General features: G+C 39.9%; 1 protein-coding gene across 2 annotated transcripts in view; it reads right to left on the minus strand.

Annotated features, from left to right (window-relative positions):
* SNAPC3 (small nuclear RNA activating complex polypeptide 3) overlaps positions 1–20,348 on the minus strand; it is a 30,440-nt gene extending 10,092 nt beyond the window's left edge. For both annotated transcript variants that reach the window (XR_010322857.1, XM_003407345.4), the window contains exons 1-5: positions 19,985–20,348; positions 18,043–18,120; positions 9,155–9,239; positions 7,261–7,365; positions 2,865–3,014 (exon numbers count right to left, since the gene is read on the minus strand). Coding sequence is in view for 1 of the 2 variants with exons in the window: in XM_003407345.4 (XP_003407393.1) it covers positions 2,865–3,014; positions 7,261–7,365; positions 9,155–9,239; positions 18,043–18,120; positions 19,985–20,301 (735 nt within the window). In the remaining variant the exon portion in view is untranslated. The remainder of the gene's footprint in view (positions 1–2,864; positions 3,015–7,260; positions 7,366–9,154; positions 9,240–18,042; positions 18,121–19,984) is intronic.
* Positions 20,349–20,586: the final 238 nt, after the last annotated feature.

A 20,586-nucleotide genomic window follows, 5' to 3' on the forward strand; every position in this document is an offset into this window, starting at 1 on the left:
TGAAAAGAATCCAACTGGAAATAAAATAAACTTCAATATTATTTTACCATATGCAAACACAGCAATAGAAATTATTTTGGCTACTGAAACTAAAGTGAAATAGTCCCCTCTCCCTCCGATAACCAGTTTCCTAAGGGAAGCCTCGCTGACGACGACAGTGATCGTGGAGTCACGCGTTTCCGACATTTCTGTATTTTCAATATGCTTTTACAAAAATTCTCTCATATCTTCAGTAACTCTTATGTAGGCAGTATGTGAATTTCTGTTCTTTCTGTTCTATCCTGCCCAAGGTCCCAGAGTGGTAGCACAATTGGTGTGAACCTTCAGGTTTCTGAACTTTCAGTCCACCAGACTCATTAAATAAGAATCCCTAATGATGGGCCCAGACATGAGTATTTTTCCAATGCTCTCCAGGAGATTCTAAGGTGCAACCTCCTATGCTTAGACTAAGGCCCTGCATGAGGGCCAGAAGCCTGGGTTCTTTTCTTTAACCTACCACTGACTAGCTTTGTGACTCTGGGTATGTAACAGTCTACTTGGACCTCAGTTTCCTCAGCTGTAAAGTGAGAATACCATCTGTCATGCTACCTAACAGGGTTGGAGTGAGAATCAAAAGCAGCTTGTGACTGTAAGTAATACCCAAGTTTTAGGTATTAAAATGCTTTATACCCTAATACCTAATTTCTCTTCTGCTCCTCTGAAATTCATATTTTTCATTATTCATCCATTTATAGATCATATGGTTTTGGATTCAGACACTCTCAAAAGATTAGTTGTGCAAGTCTGCTCTTGGACCAGTCACCAAATCTCAACGACCCTGCGTTTCCTCATCTATAAACTATGATTAACAGGTTAATGTGAAGAAAAAGGATACAATGTACTATAAAGCTATGCCTGGCTGATACAACACAAATTTGCCACTTAATATACTTCTAAACCCTCAAGGAAGACAGTACAAAAATAAAGGTCCTGAAAGAATAACACTATTGCCTTATTTTAGAAACAAAGTTCACTCTACACGAAATTTTGTTTATTACAAAATGCTCCTAGAGAACTTCATCTTAAGTGATTTTAAGCAACCTAACGTATTGTGAAAGGAGCCCTGGTGGTGCTATGGTTAAACTCTTGGCTGCTAACAGAAAGGTCAGCAGTTCAAACCCACCAGTTGCTCCACGGGAGAAAAATGTAGCAGTCTGCTTCCTTGGAAACCTTATGGGGCAATTCTACTTTGCCCTATAGGGTTGCTATGAGTGAGAATAGACTTGACGGCAATAAGTGTAACACATTTTGATATAGTTATTAATATCCTACCAAGAAAATGATGGGATTTTAGAAGGTTAACTCTAAAAAAACAAAAATGTTTTCCATCTAAATCCTAAGTCATTAAGAACTTTTCCTTACCTTAGTATATAAATGGATAGCTCAGAAAATGTGAATAATCTCAACACTGGTGAATTTTCAGTTTCAATGGTAACCAAAAATCCTTACTAGTTTCCCTATTTTTGTCAGTATCTCAGCTAGTTAGCTGACCAAGTTCCAAGGGGGGAAAAGAACCAACCAACGTGGGAAGAAAACCAGTGTAAGAAGATACTTCTGTTGTTAATTAATTAAATGGGTCTACTGTTACTATCTCTGTTTTACCAAGTAACTTTCAATAACTAGTACAGTCATTTGAACAAGGTCATTATTTACACATAAATTTAGGCATCCTATAGTCATTTATGCTCTTGCAAACATTTACGCACTTGCAAACATTCAAATCAGCTATATTAGAACCTCCGAAACATTCTCAACACCTGCTGTGAGGGAAACAGTAATGGAAGAGAAGAGCTGGAGAGGCTCCGTTAAGGAAATCTTTGCAACTTAAAACTCATGTTACTGTTTTTCCTTTACAGGAAAGGTTGTATAATAAGTAGCAAAATAATATACATGTAAAATATTTTCTTACAGTTCTTCCAAAAAAGACCCTGAATAGATTACTGACCAAAAAAGATTGACTAATATGAGCAATGTATAAAAGGTAGGTAGAGCAGAACATCAAAACATGAGGGGGCCATTTTTTTTTTCTAAACTTGATCAGAAAACACTGGCAATGATTTCTATATATACTAAAAAAAATGCACTCCATTACTGAACTACCACAGTTCAAAAACAAACTTTAGCAAGACATATTACATTTTAGACAAAAGCTTTGAAGACAGATGTAAATATAATGGTCCAACTCTCCTAGTTCTCTCACATATCAAATTAACCAAAGAAAATGTTTTATTCAAAAAGTCCTGCATATTGGTTGGAATAGTTTCTCATCTCCTCAGCTACAAGAGCCTTGTGCGGCAGACAGGCACATATCAAGTTGTATCAGCATACTGTACTAAGCGCTATAATGGACAAATGAGAAGGTGCCAGAGTGGTGAAGAGAGGAGGTCAGGAAAAATTTTACATAATAAGTTAAACTGGGTTTGGAAATATGAGTATGAACCCACCAGATGGACAGAGGGAGGGAAAGGGCTCTCAACCACGTTCAAAGACTGGAGGCATGAAAAAGTGTGGTGTGCCTGAGAAGGATATAAACTGTGGCTGAAGCACAAGGTGCAAAGGTAGGGGGTGAGCAGAATGGAAAGTTAAGGTGGGAATTATCATTACAAAAGGCCTTAGACTTCAGGTAGTGGAGACCTACTGAGATTTTTAAGCTGAGAATGAAAGGATCAATAGCTTAATGGAAAGGCATGGAAGAATAAAACAAAGTCTGAATCGACTGGATGGCAATGGGTGGAGTGTTTATGAACCTCCCAGAGTCATCACTATTTCCTTAGCTTATTATCATTTCCTCTTGTTTTATGGGGGGAAAAAAAAAATCAACTTACTTTGCTGATGTGCTCAGGAGCTTGGTCAGGAGTGTTGCTGAATTCCCCACCAATCTGGAGGTCACTGACACAGCAGATTGAATCCCTCAGTTCTGTGAGCTTTTGACTGCCCAATACCAGCATGGTCTGGTATGGTTTGTGTTCTTTGTGCTAAAAGTTAAATATAAGTTAGTTTCCACCTGGACAGAAAGCAATTAATAAACAAATTCTGTCACAGCCAGGTCTACATTAACTTACTAGTTTTTTTTTTTTTTAATTTAAGCTAAAAATTATCATCAAAATGCTATAAACTGACATCAGTATTAAGAATCCTCAGGATATAATTTCACCTAGCAAGACTGTCTTCTAATTTCCTGGAAGCTACTTCATTGAAGTCAAAGGTCTTTTTTTTGTTTTGTATTGGGGTTGCTTATTTGAACTCTGAAAACAATTTCCCCACAGAAACAAGGTAATTAGTACTAATTACATCCCCGTACCCGAATTACATCCCAGATATGTCAAAAAAGCCTATTTATTTACAAGTACATTATTTATACAGTAATATTCCAATTAAACCTTATCATCATTTATGGTATATCTATTTGGGAAATCGAGAATACATTTCACAACAGCTACCTAAAATACAACTATTTATTGGTCTCTTCCCTTCCTGAGCAAAGAAGCATTAGGAAAATCAAAGACTCAAGGAAATAATTAGTCCAAACGACCACATGAACCACAGCCTCCACTAGCCTGAGACCAGAAGTAGATGGTGCCAGCTACCACTACTGACCATTCTGATCCGGATCACAACAGAAGGTCCTGGACAGAGTGGGAGAAAAATGTAGAACAAAACTCAAATTCATAAAAAAGACCAGACTTAAGCAAAAGATACCTACGTAAGTGGACAAACATACCTTGCTCATGGATAGGAAGACTAACATTGTAAAAATGTCTGTTCTACCCAAAGTGATCTACAGATACAATACAATCCGGATCCAAATATCAGTGACTTTTTTAATGAGATGGAGAAACAAATCACCAACTTCATATGGAAGGGAAAGAGGCCCTGGGTAAGTAAAACATTACTGAAAAAGAACAAAGTGGGAGGCCTCACACTACCTGATTTTAGAACCTATTATACCACCACAGTAGTCAAACAGCCTGGTACTGGTACAACAACAGATACATAGACTAATGCAACACAATTGAGAATCCAGACATAAATCCACTCACATACGAGCAGCTGATATTTGACAAAGGCCCAAAACTCTTAAATGGGGAAAAGACAGTCTCTTTAACAAATGGTGCTGGCATGGCTGGATATCCATCTGCAAAAAAATGAAACAAGATCCATACCTCACACCATGCACAAAAACCAACTCAAAATGGATCAAAACCAAACCCAGTGCTGTGGAGTCGATTCCGATTCACAGCAACCCTATAGGACAGAGTAGAACTGCCCCATAGAGTTTCCAAGGAGCGCCTGGCAGATCTGAACTGCCGAACCTTTGGTTAACAGCCGCAGCACTTAACCACTACGCCTCCAGGGTTTCCCAAAATGGATCAGAGACCTAAATATAAAATCTAAAATGATAAAGATCATGAAAGAAAAAATAGGGACAATGCTAGGAGCCCTAATACATGGCATAAACAGTATACAAAACATTACTAACATCGTACAAACATCAGAACAGAAATTAGATAACTGGGAGCTCCTAAAAGTCGAACACCTATGCTCATCCAAAGACTTCTCCAAAAGAGTAAAAAGATTACCTACAGCTTGGGAAAAAGTTTTTAGCTACAACATTCCTGATCAGTGTCTGACCTCTAAAATCTACATGATACTGCAAAAACTCAACAACAAAAAGACAAATAACCCAATTAAAAAATGGGCAAAGGATATGAACAGGCACTTTACCAAAGAAGACATTCAGGGTGCTAACAGATACACGAGGGAAATGCTAACGATCATTAGACTATTAGAGAAATGCAAATCAAAACTACAATGAGATTCCATCTCACCCCAACAACACTGGCATTAATCCAAAAAACACAAAATAATAAATGTTGAAGAGGTTGTGGAGAGGGTGGAACACTTATACACTGCTGGTGGGAATGTAAAATGGTACAACCACTTTGGAAATTGATTTGGCACTTCCTTAAAAAAGCTAGAAATATAACTACCATAACAACCCAGCAATTCCACTCCTTGGAACATACCCTAAAGAAATAAGAGCCTTCACACGAACAGATACATACATACCCATGTTCACTGCAGCACTGTTTACAATAGCAAGAAGTTGGACGCAACCAAGGTGCCCACCAACAGATGAATGGATAAATAAATTATGGTATATTCACACAATGGAATACTATGCAACAATTAAGAACAACGATGAATCTGTGAAACATTTCATAACATGGAGGAATCCGGACGGCATTATGCTGATCAAAATTAGTCAACTGTAAAAGGACAAATACCGTATGAGACCACTATTATAAGAACTCCAGATTAAGTTTAAACACAAGAGAAAATACTCTTTGATGGTTACAAGGATGGGGAGGGATGGAGAAGGATATTCACTAACTAGATAGTAGACAAATTTTTTTTTAGGTGACGGGAAGGACAACACATAACACAGGGATAGTCAGTACAACTGGACTAAACCAAAAGTAGAGAAATTTCCTCAATACAACCAAAAGCTTCGAAGGCCAGAGTGGCAGGGATGTGGGTCTGGGGCCCATGGTTTCAGGGGACATTTCAGTCAATTGGCATAACAAAATGTAATAAGACAACAGTCTGCATTCCACTTTGGTGAGAGGCATCTGGGGTCTTAAACTCTAGCAAGCGGCCATCTAAGATGTATAAATTGTTTTCAACCCACCTAGAACAAAGGAGAATGAAGAACGCCAAAGATACAAGATAATTATGAGCCCAAGAGACAGAAAGGGCCACATAAACCAGGGACTCCATCAGCCTGAGATCAGAAGAACTAGACAGTGACCAGCTACCACCGATCACTGCCGTGACAAGGAACAAAACAGAGAATCCCTAATGGAGCGGGAGAACAGTGGGATGCAGATCTTAAATTCTCGTAAAAAAACCAGGTTTAATGGTCTGACTGAGAGCAGAGGGACCCTGACCGTCATGGTCCTCGGAACCTCTGATAGCCCAAGATTGGAACCATTCCCAAAACCAACTCTACAGACAGGAATTGGCCTGGGCTATAAGGCAGACAATGATGCTGGTGAGGAGTGAACTTTGTGGTTCAAGTAGGATACATGAGACTATGCAGCCAACCCCTGTCCAGTGGTGAGATGAGAAGGAAGAGGGGGGCAGGAGCTGGCTGAATGAACACGGGGAATACAGGGTGGAGAAGAGGAATCTGCTGTCTCATTAAGGGGAGAGCAGCTGGGAGTGCACAGCGTGGTGTGTATGGCTTTTTGTATGAGAGACTGACTTGATTTGTAAACTTTCACCTAAAGCCCAATAAAAAAAAAAAAAAAAGACCAGACTTACTAGTCTGATAGTGACTGGTAGACCTTCACCCCGAGACTATGGCTCTTAGACACCCTTCAAACCTGGAAATGAACCCACTCCTGGAAATCACCTTTCAGCCAAACCACAGACAGGCCTATAAATCTCAGAACAAACAAGCACATGAGGCCAAAAGGGCAGCATTTGCTCAAAAACAAAGTCCAGAAGACAGGAAGGGGCAGGAAAGATGGGCGAATGGCAACAGGGAACCCAGGGAGGAAGTGGATAGAGTGCTGTCACAGTGAAAGGATTGCAACTAACGCCATGAAAACAAAATGTGTGTAAATTGTTGAATGGGAAACTAATTTGCTTTGTAAACTTTCACCTACACCACAATAAAGTGTAAAAAAAAAAAAAAAAATATATTCACTCTGGGCTGGGATATAGTCTTTTATCAGAGATGCCTCAGAAATTCCTGGATATCCCAATTTGTTAACTTGCTGTATTTTCATCAAAGAAGAGTTCTATTTAGTTAGTTCAATAACTTTCCAAGTATTCTGAATTGGTGAACAAAGGTCACCTAACTCCTTGACCAGCCACCCATTCTGCAAAAAAACCTTAAGGATTCAAAGAATTAGAATCATTTCAGATCTACATATACTTCCTGTTGCTTCTAGTGCAGAAACCAGATATACATTCCAACTCTATAATTATAATCCTATTGAGGCATTATTAAAATTTTGACCATATTTATAATACTCCTCATTAAAACAAAGAACCCAAGAATATAGAGACTGTCAACTGTGAAAATAAGACATCATACAGATAGCATATACTTGTATTTTTTTGAACCCTAAGAAATGGGACCCTTCCAAAACTAGACCCTTTGACAAAAGCTACTCCTATCTGTGAAATCCAAAAGGATTCAACACTGACCTTATGAAATATAACAGGGTACAAGATATTCAGAGATAAGATAAGCTCCCCCTCTTCAACCAGGTCTGCTGGATTTTCAGGCCTTTTTCCTATGGCATGTGACTCCTGAAGGAGGAAAACAAATTAATTAAGAGAGCTTGAAGTCAGACCATGTGACTCAGATAAGAGGCAGTGTAGTGTTGCAGCTATAAGCAAAGGCTTGAGTCCGACAGGCCTTCTCATTTTATCTCAAGCAAACCACTTAACCTCTCCAGTTTTAGTTTCACCTTCTGTTTAAAAACAAACCAACAAGCCAGAAAATATTCATTTTATAGAACTGTTGTTGGAAATGTGTACGGAAAGCATCTAATAAGATGTCAGGCACTAAGTGCTCAGTAACTGATAATAAAACAGGGCTGTTAACTAATGTCAGCACGTTGCTGTTATTAGGTGCCGCCGCATCGTTTTGGACTTAGAGCAACCCCACGTGACAGAGCAGAATTGCCCCATAGGGTTTTCTTGGCTGTAACCTTTATGAAAGCAGATCTCTAGGTCTTTCGCACGTGGAGTCGTTGGGTGGGTTCAAACCACCAACCTTTCGGTTACCAACCCGGTAGTTAACCACCAAAACCCAAAAAACCCAGTGCCGTCGAGTCGATTCCAACTCATAGCGACCCTATAGGACAGAGTAGAACTGCCACATAGAGTTTCCAAGGAGCGCCTGGTGGATTTGAACTGCCGACCCTTTGGTTAGCAGCCGTAGCTAAGACCACTATGCCACCAGGGTTTCCAGTTAACCACCAGAGCTCCTTAATGTTGGTATAATACTGACACTTTACAGTTACTAACACTTTTACATACCTTATTTCATATTATTATGAAGCTATTTTAAAGATGAAGCTCAGATTTACCCAAGGTCACACCACAGAGTTCAGATGCAAATACACATTGGTTTGCTCTAAAATCCATGCTGTTTTACAATATTATCATGTTTAGTGAATCATACTCTTTTATATGTGCTCAATACCTATTAAGTAGAGGCCACCAGGATGGGCTGGCTAGGAAATAAAGGTGCAAAGTAACACAGATGCCCTTACACTCTACCTACTGCCCAGCAGAGTATATGGCACATAGTAGGTATGCAAGAAAGTTTATTGAATGAACCCATCGTGCCTACTAGCTCTTAATTCCCTAGTACTCACCAACTTAAACTGTACTTAGAGTTTCACACAGAGATAATAGGTTAGGATTAAGAATATGGTAAATCATATCCAAACCAAATCCATTGCTCTTAAGTCCATTCTGTCTCATAGTGACCCTATAGGACAGAGCAGAACTGCCCCAGAGGGTTTCCAAGGAGCAGCTGGTGGATTCAAACTGCCGACCTTTTGGTTAGCAGCCATGGCTCTTAGCCACAGTACCACCAGGGCTCTGAAACCGTATCAGGAGCAGAAAAAAAAAAACAGAACCAGCAGTAGGGTGGTGAAAAGGCATGAATTTCACTTAATACTGAGAGCAAGATTAAGGAAAGAGAAAAAGCTAAGAGCAAAAACAAAAGCAGATCTGAAAAGAATCAAATATACCAAAAAAAAAAAAGAAAATACCTGTAATATTCATGGAAGCACATTGCCACATCTTTCTCCCACGGACCCGCTGGTGGATTCAAACTGCCAAACCTTTTGGTTAGAAGCCAAGTGCTTAACCACTGCACCACCAGGGCCCCTTGTCAAATATATGGTCAGTCGAATTTTATGGGCCTTTTTCTCCCTCTTGTTCCCAGCCCCAGTGAAGTTTCTCTAGTTTGTTTTCAACTAAGCGTATCCAATATAAAGTGAACGTTTGTCATCACTAATACTCAGCCAATGACAGAGACATTATTGTTGCTTTTGGAAAGGGGAAAAGATGAGACTCTTACCATCTCGTAAGCAAATGTTTCTTGTCTGCACACCCGATCTATCGTTATGGTTTCTTCCCGATGTTCCATGAGCCTCTTTCTAACCCTGTCATATGTACAAGAAAAAAAATCAAACTTTAACGTCCTTTATTGTGCCTTCAAAAACAACTCTAGCTTTTTAAAAGCTTTTTATTTGTACTAATTTTAGATTACAAAAAAACCTGCAAAAAATTGTAGAGTTCTCTTACATTTCTCACACAGCTTCTTCTTTTGTTAGTATCTTACATAATCAATAATTACCAAAAGCAAGAAATTAACACTGGCACAATATTATTAACCCCAGACCTTATTTGGATTTCATAAATTTTTTCATTTAATGCCTGTTTGGATCCCACATTGCATTTGTTATTTTTCCTTAGTTTCCTCCAGTCTGTTACAGTTCCTCAGTCTCTCATCTTTTATGACCTTGACACTTCTGCAGACTTTTAATCAGTTAATTTGTAGAATGTCCCTAAATTGGGTTTGTCTGCTGCTTCCTCATAAATATAAGGTTATGCATTTTTGGCAAGAGTATCACAAGAATGATGTCCTTCTCAGTGTATCACGTCAAAGCGTTCACGATGTTGATATGACTTATTGCTGGTTATGTTTACCCTGGTTAAGGGCTTGTCTTCCTGGTTTCCCCACTATAAAGTCACTTTCTTTCACAAGATACTTGATAAGTATCTTGCAGGAGATCCTTGGAGACTATGCTCATCCTGTTTCCCCTCAAACTCTCACCCAGGATCTTTAGCACTCATCGGTAGATTTTGTCTGCAACGTTTATCCACTGGAATTCTATTATGAAGACAACCTGTCTCTTTCCCCCATTTACTTATCTGTCTGATCTTTTACATTAACATGAAGTTATGCATATTTATTTTATCCCATAGGTTAAAGTCCAATTCTATCATTACTTTGTTGCATAACTTGTTCCAGCTTTGGCCATTAGAGCTCCTTCAGGTTGGCTCTTGTTCTTTTAACAAGCCCTCATCTCGCTGGGCATTTCTAGTCTTTCTATTCTATCATGCCCTTCTTTCCTTCCCTTTCCCCCCTACCCCTTATAAGCAATCAATATCTATAGTTCTGGTTTATCCTTCCCTACTTCTTTTGCTCAAATAAGCAGATACCTGTGTATTTTCTTATACCCTGCTTCTATATCAGTCTGAGAGTCCCTGGGTGACACAAACTGTTAAACACAAACTGAAATGGTGGTTCGAATCCACCCAGAGGTGCTTTAGGAAAAAGACCAGGCTTTGAAAACCCTATGGAACAGTTCTACTCTGTACACATGGGGTCACCATGAGTCAAAATCGACTCAACAGCATCTAACAACAACACATCAGTCTGAGTTCAATTAGGAAAGAAAAACCACAAGTAATGTGAACAGGGAAAACTTAAAGGTTAGTTTTAACAGGGATTAGCGTAACAGGAATTTACTAAGAAATAAAGAGAAATCTAAAGGATATAAAAGAAAAGACAGAAGACATACCCACTACTCCTAGGGCTGAAAGAGTCCATGGAAGAGCTCTCCTTTGACCCCCAAGGACTGAGATCCAGATGTTGTTGGAGGGGCACAGCCATGACTGGCACTGAACGGCAGAGAAGCTATTGTGCTATACTGGTGGAACTTACTGGAAATCTGCCCACAATGATGTCAGGGAAAGCTGTTCAACAGAGGGGCTGAAAGGAGGGGGGTGCTGAAGAAAGTTGCTAGCTGCTGCTGCTGCTGACGGCCATGTACTGTTGGAGTTGGGTACTAAGGAAGCTGCGTGCCCACAGGAGCCTGTCCATTGAGCACACTGGACCAGGAAGCAAAACCCTTCCTCCGGCAATGTCTTTCCAGTGACTTTTACTGATAAAGGTTAACACTGTACCAGGTGGCACAGAAAAAATTATTTTTTAGAGAGCAGGCAAAAAAGGTTTTGTAGATGAGATAACCAGCACCACCTTCCTTCTCACACAAAGGGCAGCATACTATAGATATGTTCTGGGGCTTTGCGGTTTTCACTTAGCAGTATGTCCTGGAAATCTCTCTGAGTTCACCTTCCTCATCTGTTATTATAGCTGCCCAGTACTCTACTGTGGGGAGGTCCAGTAGTTTGTTGAACATTCTCCTATACATGGGCATATTTAGGGCATTCGAATTATCTTGCAATTACAAACACTGTTGCAACGAATAACCTTATAGATAAGCATTTTAGTTTTGTTGGAGGTGTACCTACGGTGTAGACTTCGAGAACAGGGATTGCTGGGTCAAAAGGTAAGTGCATATGTAATTTTGTTAGGTACGACAGACTGCATTCCTAGTAGCAATGTATGAAAGTGCCTGTTTCCCCACGACCTCACCAAAAGAACGTTAAATTTGTGCTAGTCTGATTTCAATCCTTAATCCCTTCGGAGTTTTTTCTGGTGCATGGTGTCATGTAATTTCCATATGTATTTGAATCTAACTCTGGGCTTTCTAATTTATTCCACTGGTCTCTTTATCCATGAGCCATTACTGTTTTAATTGTAAAGACTCTGCAGTACATTTTACTATCTGGTAAAGTTAGTACTCCCGTCTATTTTTTTCCCAAGTGTTTTCCTAACTATTCTTGCACGTTTGTGTTTTCACATGAACTTTAGTATCAGCTTGAATAAGTCAACAAAATAAGTTGGTATTTTTATTAGGATTGCACTGAATTTATAAATTACTTGGAAAGAACTACTGTTTTTATAATGTTGTCTCCCTATCCAAGAATAGGGGATGTCTTTCAATTTGTTGCAGTCTTCTTCAGTGTCTTTCAAGAGTGTTTTAAAATTTTCCTCACTTAAGTTTTGCATATTTCTAGTTAAACTTATTTAATCTTCTTTGTGGGTACGGTAAATCGGATTTTTTCTACCATTAACCCAGAATGTCTTCTAATTGTTTATTGTTTGTATATATGACGACTACTGATTTTTATATATTAATTCTGTATTCTACTATTTCGCTCATTTATTTTATTGCTTGCATCAGCTTTAGCATTGATTTCTTTGGAATTTTCCCGGAAAAGAACCACATGATTATCTCAATTGATGCGGAAAAGATATTTAACGAAATTCAATACCCTTTGCTGATAAAAACACTCAACAAACTACGAATAGAAGGCAAATTCTCAACATGATAAAGGGTATTTATGAAAAAACCACAGCTAGCTCATAATTGATGGTGAAAGACTAAATGCTTTCCCCCTAATATTTAGGAACAAGACAAGGATGCCTGCTTTCATCTGATATTCAACACTGTACTATAAGTCCTAGTCAGAGCAATTAGGCAAGAAAAAGGAATAACAGGCATGCAGATTGGAAAGGTAGAAGTAAACTGTATCTATTTGCAGATGACATGATCCTGTATATAGAAAAACCACAAAAATTCATAAGAAAGTTATTAGAGCTAATACATGAATTCAGCAAAGTGTCAGGGTACAAGATCAATGTACAAAAACTAGTTGTTTCTATACACCAACAATATATAAACCGAAAAGGAAAAAAAAAATCCCATTTATAATAGCATTTAAAATAACAGCATACCTAAGAATACGTTTAACCAGGGAGATATAAGACTTGTACACTGAAAACTATAAAACAGACCTAAGTAAATGGAAAGGCATCCAGTATTCATGGACTGGAAGACTTAATATTGTTGAAATGTCAATACTACCCAAAATAATCTATAGATTCAATGTAATCTCTACCAAAATTCCAACAACTTTTTTTACAAAAATGGAAATTCCAATCCTCAGTCATACAGAATTGCATTGGCCCTGAAATGGCCAAAACAATCTTGAAAAAGAACAAAGCAGGAGGACTCACACTTCTTGACTTCAAAGCATACCATATAAAGCTGTTATCACAGCAGTGTGGTACTAGTATAAGGACAGGCATACAGACCAATAGAATAAAACTGAGAGTCCAGAAATAAATCCATGCACCTATGGCCAACTGATTTTTTACAAGGGTGCCAAGTCCATTCAATGGGGAAACAACAGTCTCTTCAACAAATGATGCTTGGACAACTGGATCTCCACATGCAAAAGAATGACGGTGAATCCATACCTCACACCATATACAAAAATTTGCACAAAATGGATCAATGACCTAAATATAAGAATATATCCATCACCAAAAACAAGGTCATGAGGCTTTACCCCTACGTCTTCTTTTAAGAGTTTCATGGTTTTAATTCTTATTCCTCAGAAATGACTGGTAGGTGCAGAATTATCCACGTTTGTGTATGTTGATAATTTTTTTCCGTAGCCTTGATACTAGTTCACATTCACTAAGCTTTTTAAAAAAAAACTGCTCAAAAAAAATATACATATATACATATATGTATATAGCGTTCCATAGTTGCGTTGCTTTTTGTGCATCAATTTTGCAAAGTCTGATACTGTTCCAGTTCTTTTCTCTTTGTCAGTTATGTGTTCTTCTTTCCTGGAAGCCTTAATGATTTTATCTTTTATTTACCTCTGAAATCTAGTAATTTTACTTGGATATGTCTCAGAGTTGATTGTTCTGGGTTAATTTTCCCAGATACCTGGTAAGGACTTTCAACGTGTAGATCCAGAGTTTAATTTCTAGAAAATTTTCTTAGACTATATTTTTAAATATTAATTCTGTTTCATTGGTTTTTCTTCTTTAGGGGTTTTTATATTATGAATATTATATCTTCTTTGCCTGGCTTCTATTTCCACTACTTTCTCTGACTCATTTCTTTTTTTTATGTCATTTTCATTCTCTTGGACATTTTTATGCCCTTCTTCAAAGCCCCTTATTAAATTTTCATTTCAGTCTATTCTTCTTTGGGTACCTTGTGATTTATTCACTACTTGTAATTTATACACAGATAATTTTGTCTTTTCCATTTTTTCCCGAGTTCCATCAATTCTTTTTTTCATTTCTCCTATTTTAAAATCATTTCCATTCTTACTTTCAAAATTTCTAATTCAAGGTGGTTTTTAATATCCTCAAATGCTTGAGTATATTCAATTCCATTTGAGGTCTAGACTTATAGTTTTCTTCTGTTTCCCGGTTATTTTTCAGGGGTTGGGGAGGTATCCTCAGTTGATTTGTGTGAACAGTTGTTTCCTGATTTTCTGCAATAAGTTCTTTTTGAATTTTATTTCCTCTTATTCATTTTTGTGATTTGCAGGGTTAGGTTACAAGATTTCTAGTTCAATACTGGTCTTTTATATTAGTTTAGCAAAGTCTCAATTTATCAGTGCTTTCTTTAATTGTTTGTTTGTTCCGGAGTCCTAATGGTGCAGTGGTTAAGAACTAGGCTGCTAACAAAAAGGTGGGCAGTTCGAATCTACCAGCTACGCCCTGGAAACCTTATGGGGCAGTTCTACTCTGTCCTACAGGGTCTCTTATGAGTCAGAATTGACTCGATGACAATGGGTTTTTTGGTTTATTTGCTCTAGTGGTGGCAGAAAAGCTGATTCCTCCAATCTTGTGAATTTTTTTTACTTGTAGGACTCTAAAAATTCTCCCTTTTCTCCTTTTTCCCCCTTAAATATCCTTTAAATGGTGCAAACTGGACCCAAAGCAGTGCTTCCTTGGCTACAGAAGTGAGGGGGGTGGGCAGAATAATCTAAATTAAATGGCTATTGTATTAAAAGTACAGTTGCTAAAGCTTTGGGGATGACAGATAAGTTTTATCTACACCAATGTGGTTAACAATTATCTCTCTTCTTCCTAGAAAACCTTCTCTTTCAATAATCAAAATCTCCAAAGTACTAAAGATAAATTATTCTTTAAAAAAAATTTTTTTTTTTTGCTATGGAATAAGAGTAACAGCACATATCAAAGAAGAATCACACAAAAAAAGAAAAATCTATATCAACTGCCTCTCTTTCCTTATATAAGTAAGTAGCTCCTTTGTTGGACAAGGAGCCCTAGGAGCACGGTGGTTAAGAACTCAGCTGCTAACCAAAAGGTCGGTAGTTAGAATCCACCAACTGCTCCCTAGAAATTCTGTGGGGCAGTTCTACTCTGCCCTATATGGGCAGAGCAGATTTGGATTCAACAGCAACAGCTGTTTTGATAGACAAAGTGCTAGAAATTTATTTAATGCCATAAAGGGTCTTTGTGCTTAGGCTTTGTTTTTATTTTTTAAAAGTTGTTGGGGGAGGGAGAAAAGGAAGATTTAAAGAACAGAAAGCATAGAGATAGAGATTTTAGCTTTTGCTAGTAGTCTAGTTTATTTACAGGACACTTAGGACTAATATAAGAACCCCTGGTGGTCTAGTGATTAAAGTGATTGACTGCTAACCGAAAGATCAGCTGTTTGAAACCACCAGCAGCTCTGTGGAGAAAGATGTGGCTGTCTGCTTCCCTAGAGATTTACAGCCTTGGAACCCTTATGGGGTTGCTGAGTCAGAATCGATTCGACAGCAGTGGGTGGGTGGCACTAATACTTGTACTACTTTAAATATCAAAATAATTCCAGAAATTATTACAGAAAGTGCTGTACCAACTCTTGTTATACTAGAATACATATACAATTCTACCTGTATTTCCAGTATTTGGAGAAGCTAGACAACTAGACAACAACCAAGGAGATTCAGTTGACCTAGCCCCGGAAATTAGACAAAGCAACGTGTTTAGTCTTAAAGTTACTATTATTTAACATGGCTTACATTTTAAAATCACTGCAAGCCAATTAGCATGTTATAAACTATAGCGGAGGTTTGCTTTGATTATAATTACCGTTAACCTTTTTCAGTCAATTTCTAAAAATCACTTCCTCAGGTTTCTGAAACTTTCATTCATTCCACTCATTCTACAAATATTAACTTATGTGTCATGATTCTAGTAACTGGAGATATAGCAGTGTGACAGAGCCTATGGAACTTTGAAGTCTAGCTAGGAAGACAGAAACTTACACGAGTATGTTATATTATACTTACTTAATAAGGTTGCCATTGAGTTAGAGCCAACCTGATGGCAGCTAATACCACCACCATAATAAAGCATGAATTTCAATAGGGAAGTTGTTGTTAGTTCTTGTGGAGTCGATTCTAACTCGTGGCGACCCCGTGTATGCAGAGTAGAACTGCTCCACAGGGTTTTCAAGGCTGTGACCTTTCAGAAACAGATCACCAGGCTTGTCCTCCAAGGTGACTCTGGGGTTCGAACTGTCTACCTTTTAGCTAGTAGTTGAGTGCTTAACTGTTTGTGCCACCCAGGGACTCAACAAGGAAATATGGAGTACTACATGAGCATAGGTTCTGCTCTGTCCTATGGGGTCACTATGAGTCAGAATTGATTCGATGCCAATGGGTTTATATGAGCATACAAAGGGACCTAAATGGAGTCCTTAACCCTTGAGCTAAGACTTGAAGGATGAGAAGTCAGGGAGGGATGAGAAAGAGAGTGTCATAGGCAAAGACCTGGAGTGAGAGGGTCCACTCCAGGAACTGAAAAACAGTGCAGTGTGGCTGGAGCCCTGAGGACATAAAGCTGAAAAGATCTTCAAGGTCCACTCTGCAGAGGGCTCTTAAGGATTCATGACTTTAGCCAAGGGCCATTGAAGGGTTTTTAAGCAAGAGAGTGACACAATCAGGTATGTATTTTTGAAAAATCCCAATAATAGTTACAGAATGCCAATGGAGCAAAGCAATAGACTTAAGAGCAACATACTGATGAAGTCTGGGACTCTCAGGGAGCCTTCAAGAACTTTAGAAATGTTAGAAGAGTTCAAGGCAGTATAAGTATGTATTTATTCACTAACAAATGAGGTGGGCTGAGGTAGTCTGGAAAGAAATCCTAGGTTCTTAAAAAATGGGTACGTTTCAGATGGGGAAGGAACTCTGGTGGTGCAGTGGTTAAGCACACAGCTGTTAACCAAAAAGTTGGTGGTTCAAACCCACCAGTTGCTCAGCAGGAGAAAGAGATGGCAGTCTGCTTCCATAAAGATTACAGTCTTGGAAACACTATGGGACAGTTCTATTGTCCTACAGAAAACCCAAAAAAAAAAAAAAACCTGCTGCTGTCGAGTTGATTCCGACTCATAGCGACCCTATAAGACAGAGTAGAACTGCCCGATAAGAGTTTCCAAGAAGCGCCTGGCGGATTCGAACTGCTGACCACTTGGTTAGCAGCCATGGCACTTAACCACTATGCCACCACAGTTTCCTCTATCCTGTAGGGTCACTACAAACTGGAATAAGCTCAACAGCAACAGTTTTGGGGGGGTAGGGGTCACATGCACCCGCAATTATTTGAAAAAGAAAGTGATTGAAAATAAATCTGGCAGATTGAGGCTATGTGTGCAAGGCTTTGAATGTCCAGCTACGGAGTTTGAAATTCTTCCTCAGAGGAGAGGTAGAGCCATTGACAATTTCTTAACAAATGAGCATGCTTAGGTGATAGTGTGATGCATAAACGGGAAGGAGAAAAGGCTGGACTTAGGAAAGACAATTAGGAACCTTTCAAAGTGCTCCAGGTGTGGCTAATATAAATGTTAGTAGTGGGGATCAAGGGGAACAGATCTGGCAGTTATTACAAAAGAAACCAAATTAGAATTGAAATGACTGCCTGAATATTTGAGGTAGACAAACAGGGTAGGATCAGGGATGACAGATATTAGCTGAGGTGGTCTGGGTAAGATGGCTATAAGCTGGAAATCACCAGTTGCACTATCACACAGGATTTCTCTTGTAGAGACACACAATATCACATACACATAAGCTAAAACAAACAGGGCCAAATGATAACATCTGTTGAATTTAGAGGGTGGGTATTTGGATAATTACTATTATTCTTTCAACTTTTCATAATAAAATGTTGAAAACAATTTTTTAAAATTACCAGCACATTACAAAAGCAAAAGTCTTCCATACCCCAAAGTCACCAAGTCAGTGTCCTCTGGGATGACTTCTGGATCCTCGCCTTCCTGAAGGCACTTCAGTTTATCAAGGCTTAAAAAAACAAAACAGAAAAACAATCACTTTAAGCCTGGCAATGCATCTTGTCTATAGCACGCCAGGGCTGTGTCCTAAATATATCAACAAATAATTAAGAAGTCAGATAAAATCAGAGCTTCCAACCAGTTTAATCCCCTACTGAGAATCTGCATTTTCTAACAAGTTCCCAGGTGATACTAAAAGAGAGTACATAAAAGAAAAACCCTGTTCTAGGAGTCAGGAGGCCTGGGTTCTAAACCTGGTCACCTGCTATTGTCAGTCTTCTCACCTGTAAATAGTAAAAATACCTGCTTTGATTACACTTATAGGAACTTTCTTTATTTCCACCCTAGATGTACTGAATCAGAATTTACATTTTTTTATTGTAGTAAATAAATACGTAACAAAACATTTGCTTTTCAACATACCTCACGCGTACAATTCAATGTGTTCATGATGCTGTGCAATCAACACCATTATCTGTTTCCAATTTTTTTTTATTGTGCTTTAGATGAAGGTTTACAGAGCAAACTAGTTTCTCATAAAACAATTAATACACATATTGTTTTGTGACATTGGTTGCCAACCCCACGACACATCAACATTCTCCCCTTCTGGACCTTGGGTTCCTTATTACCAGTTTTCCTGTCCCCTCCTGCCTTCTGGTCTTTGCCCCTGGGCTGGTGTGTCCCTTTAGTCTGGTTTTGTTTTATGAGCCTGTTTAATCTTTGGGTGAAGGCTGAACCTCAGGAGTGACTTTAGGGCTGAGTTAAAAGAATGTCCGGGGGCCCTACTCTCGGGGTTTCTCCAATCTCTGTCAGACCAGTAAGTCTGGTCTTTTGTGAGTTAGAATTTTGTTTTACATTTATCTCTAGCTCTGTCCAGGACCCTCTACTGTGATCCCTGTCAGAGCAGTTGGTGGTGGTAGCCAGGCACCATCTAGTTGTACTGGACTCAGTCTGGTGAAGGCTGTGGTTGTTGTGGTCCTCAGGCCTTTGGACTAACCTTTCCCTTGTGTCTTTGATTTTCTTCATTCTCCCTTGGTCCAGATGAGGTGGGACCAGTGGAGTATCTTAGATGGCTGCTCACAAGGTTTTAAGACCCCAGACCAGAATCTACATTTTAACAAGATCCCCACGTGATTCTTACATATAATAAATTTTGAGAACCACTGCTCTACTTGTGGTTCTTAGAATTGGTCCTGACTCTCTAACCAGCAGCGTTAGCATCACCAGGGAACTTGTTAGAAATGCATATTATAAGCTAAGGGTACGAACCTGAAGGAACCTGTTTCAAGCCCTGGATAAAACCCAGGAGACAGCTCAGTGAAGTCAGAATTCACGGTAATGATGGAAAATTGCGGGTCATTTGGTTAGCAGTCAAGCTCTTAACTACTGCGCCATCAAGGCTCCTTGAACGGAGAAAGGGAACGTTAAAAGTTATTTTTTATATTTGCACCTCCAAATTTGGCACTTTTTGGAAAAATTGAGCGCTAGTATATCCGGAATGTCCTCGAAAAGAGACAACAGCTAATCAAGGTTTTAACACTCCTCTGATTTCCGTCTCCTCCAGCCTCCCCGTCATTCGGGTCCCTCCATTGACAAAGTGTCTGTCAACGGCAGGTACATCTCCAAGCACTTAAAAATGAGCTAATGGAAAATTTAATCTCTTATGCGGCTCTCTCGGTTCTTAACTCGCAGAAATTATGCATTGCCCTCAAGGGACTTCTTCCGATATGCCTAACGGGGGAAGGCTCCAGCGGGTTAAAACCCTTAAAAGGGCGGTCCGCCTACCCCGGGGTCTATACCACAGGCCCTCCGGAGCAAAGTCCCATGGGAGCGCAGGAGCAGGGATGAACCCCGCTCGGCCCCGCACTCACCCGCAAACTGTCCTCAGCTCGGCCGCCGCCTCCAGGCTGCAGCCCAGATCCCGGGCCACCGCGGCATCCTCTCCAGCGGAGTCGGCGTCCCCTCGGATCCCGGGCAGCGCGGGAGCCGGAGGCTCCTTCAACGACAAGTCGTCGGCCCCGCGCAGTCGGCCCCGCCACAGCTCCCCAAAGGCACCCACGTGGAAGGCGCGAGTGTTTAGCTCGGGAAGTTCATACTCTGGAAAGTTGCAGCCCCTGCTATTGGGGACCGGCTCCTGCCTGCCGACCACCCCACTGCACGTTGGTCCGCCGCAGCTACCTTCAGCCATGTTCACCCCGCTGCCTTCCCTGCAAAAGCCGGGTGATCGGGCCTTGCGGAGCGTGATGGGATTTGTAGTTGTGCGGAGCCCCCGGGAGGGGAGGGCGGGGCGGCGCGAGCCGGAAGTTAGAGACTACAATTCCCGGCAACCCCCGGGTCGGGCCAGGCCCCGGGCGCGGTCCCGCGCTGCTCCGCGCGCGCGACTGAATGCATTGTTCTCGACGCGGTGCTGTGCGCATCCGGGCGCGGCTCTTCTGTCTTTGGCGCCGGGCCCGCTGGGCTCTCGGTCCTGGTG

Source organism: Loxodonta africana, chromosome 9, assembly GCF_030014295.1.
Source record: "Loxodonta africana isolate mLoxAfr1 chromosome 9, mLoxAfr1.hap2, whole genome shotgun sequence".
Lineage (NCBI taxonomy): Eukaryota > Metazoa > Chordata > Mammalia > Proboscidea > Elephantidae > Loxodonta > Loxodonta africana.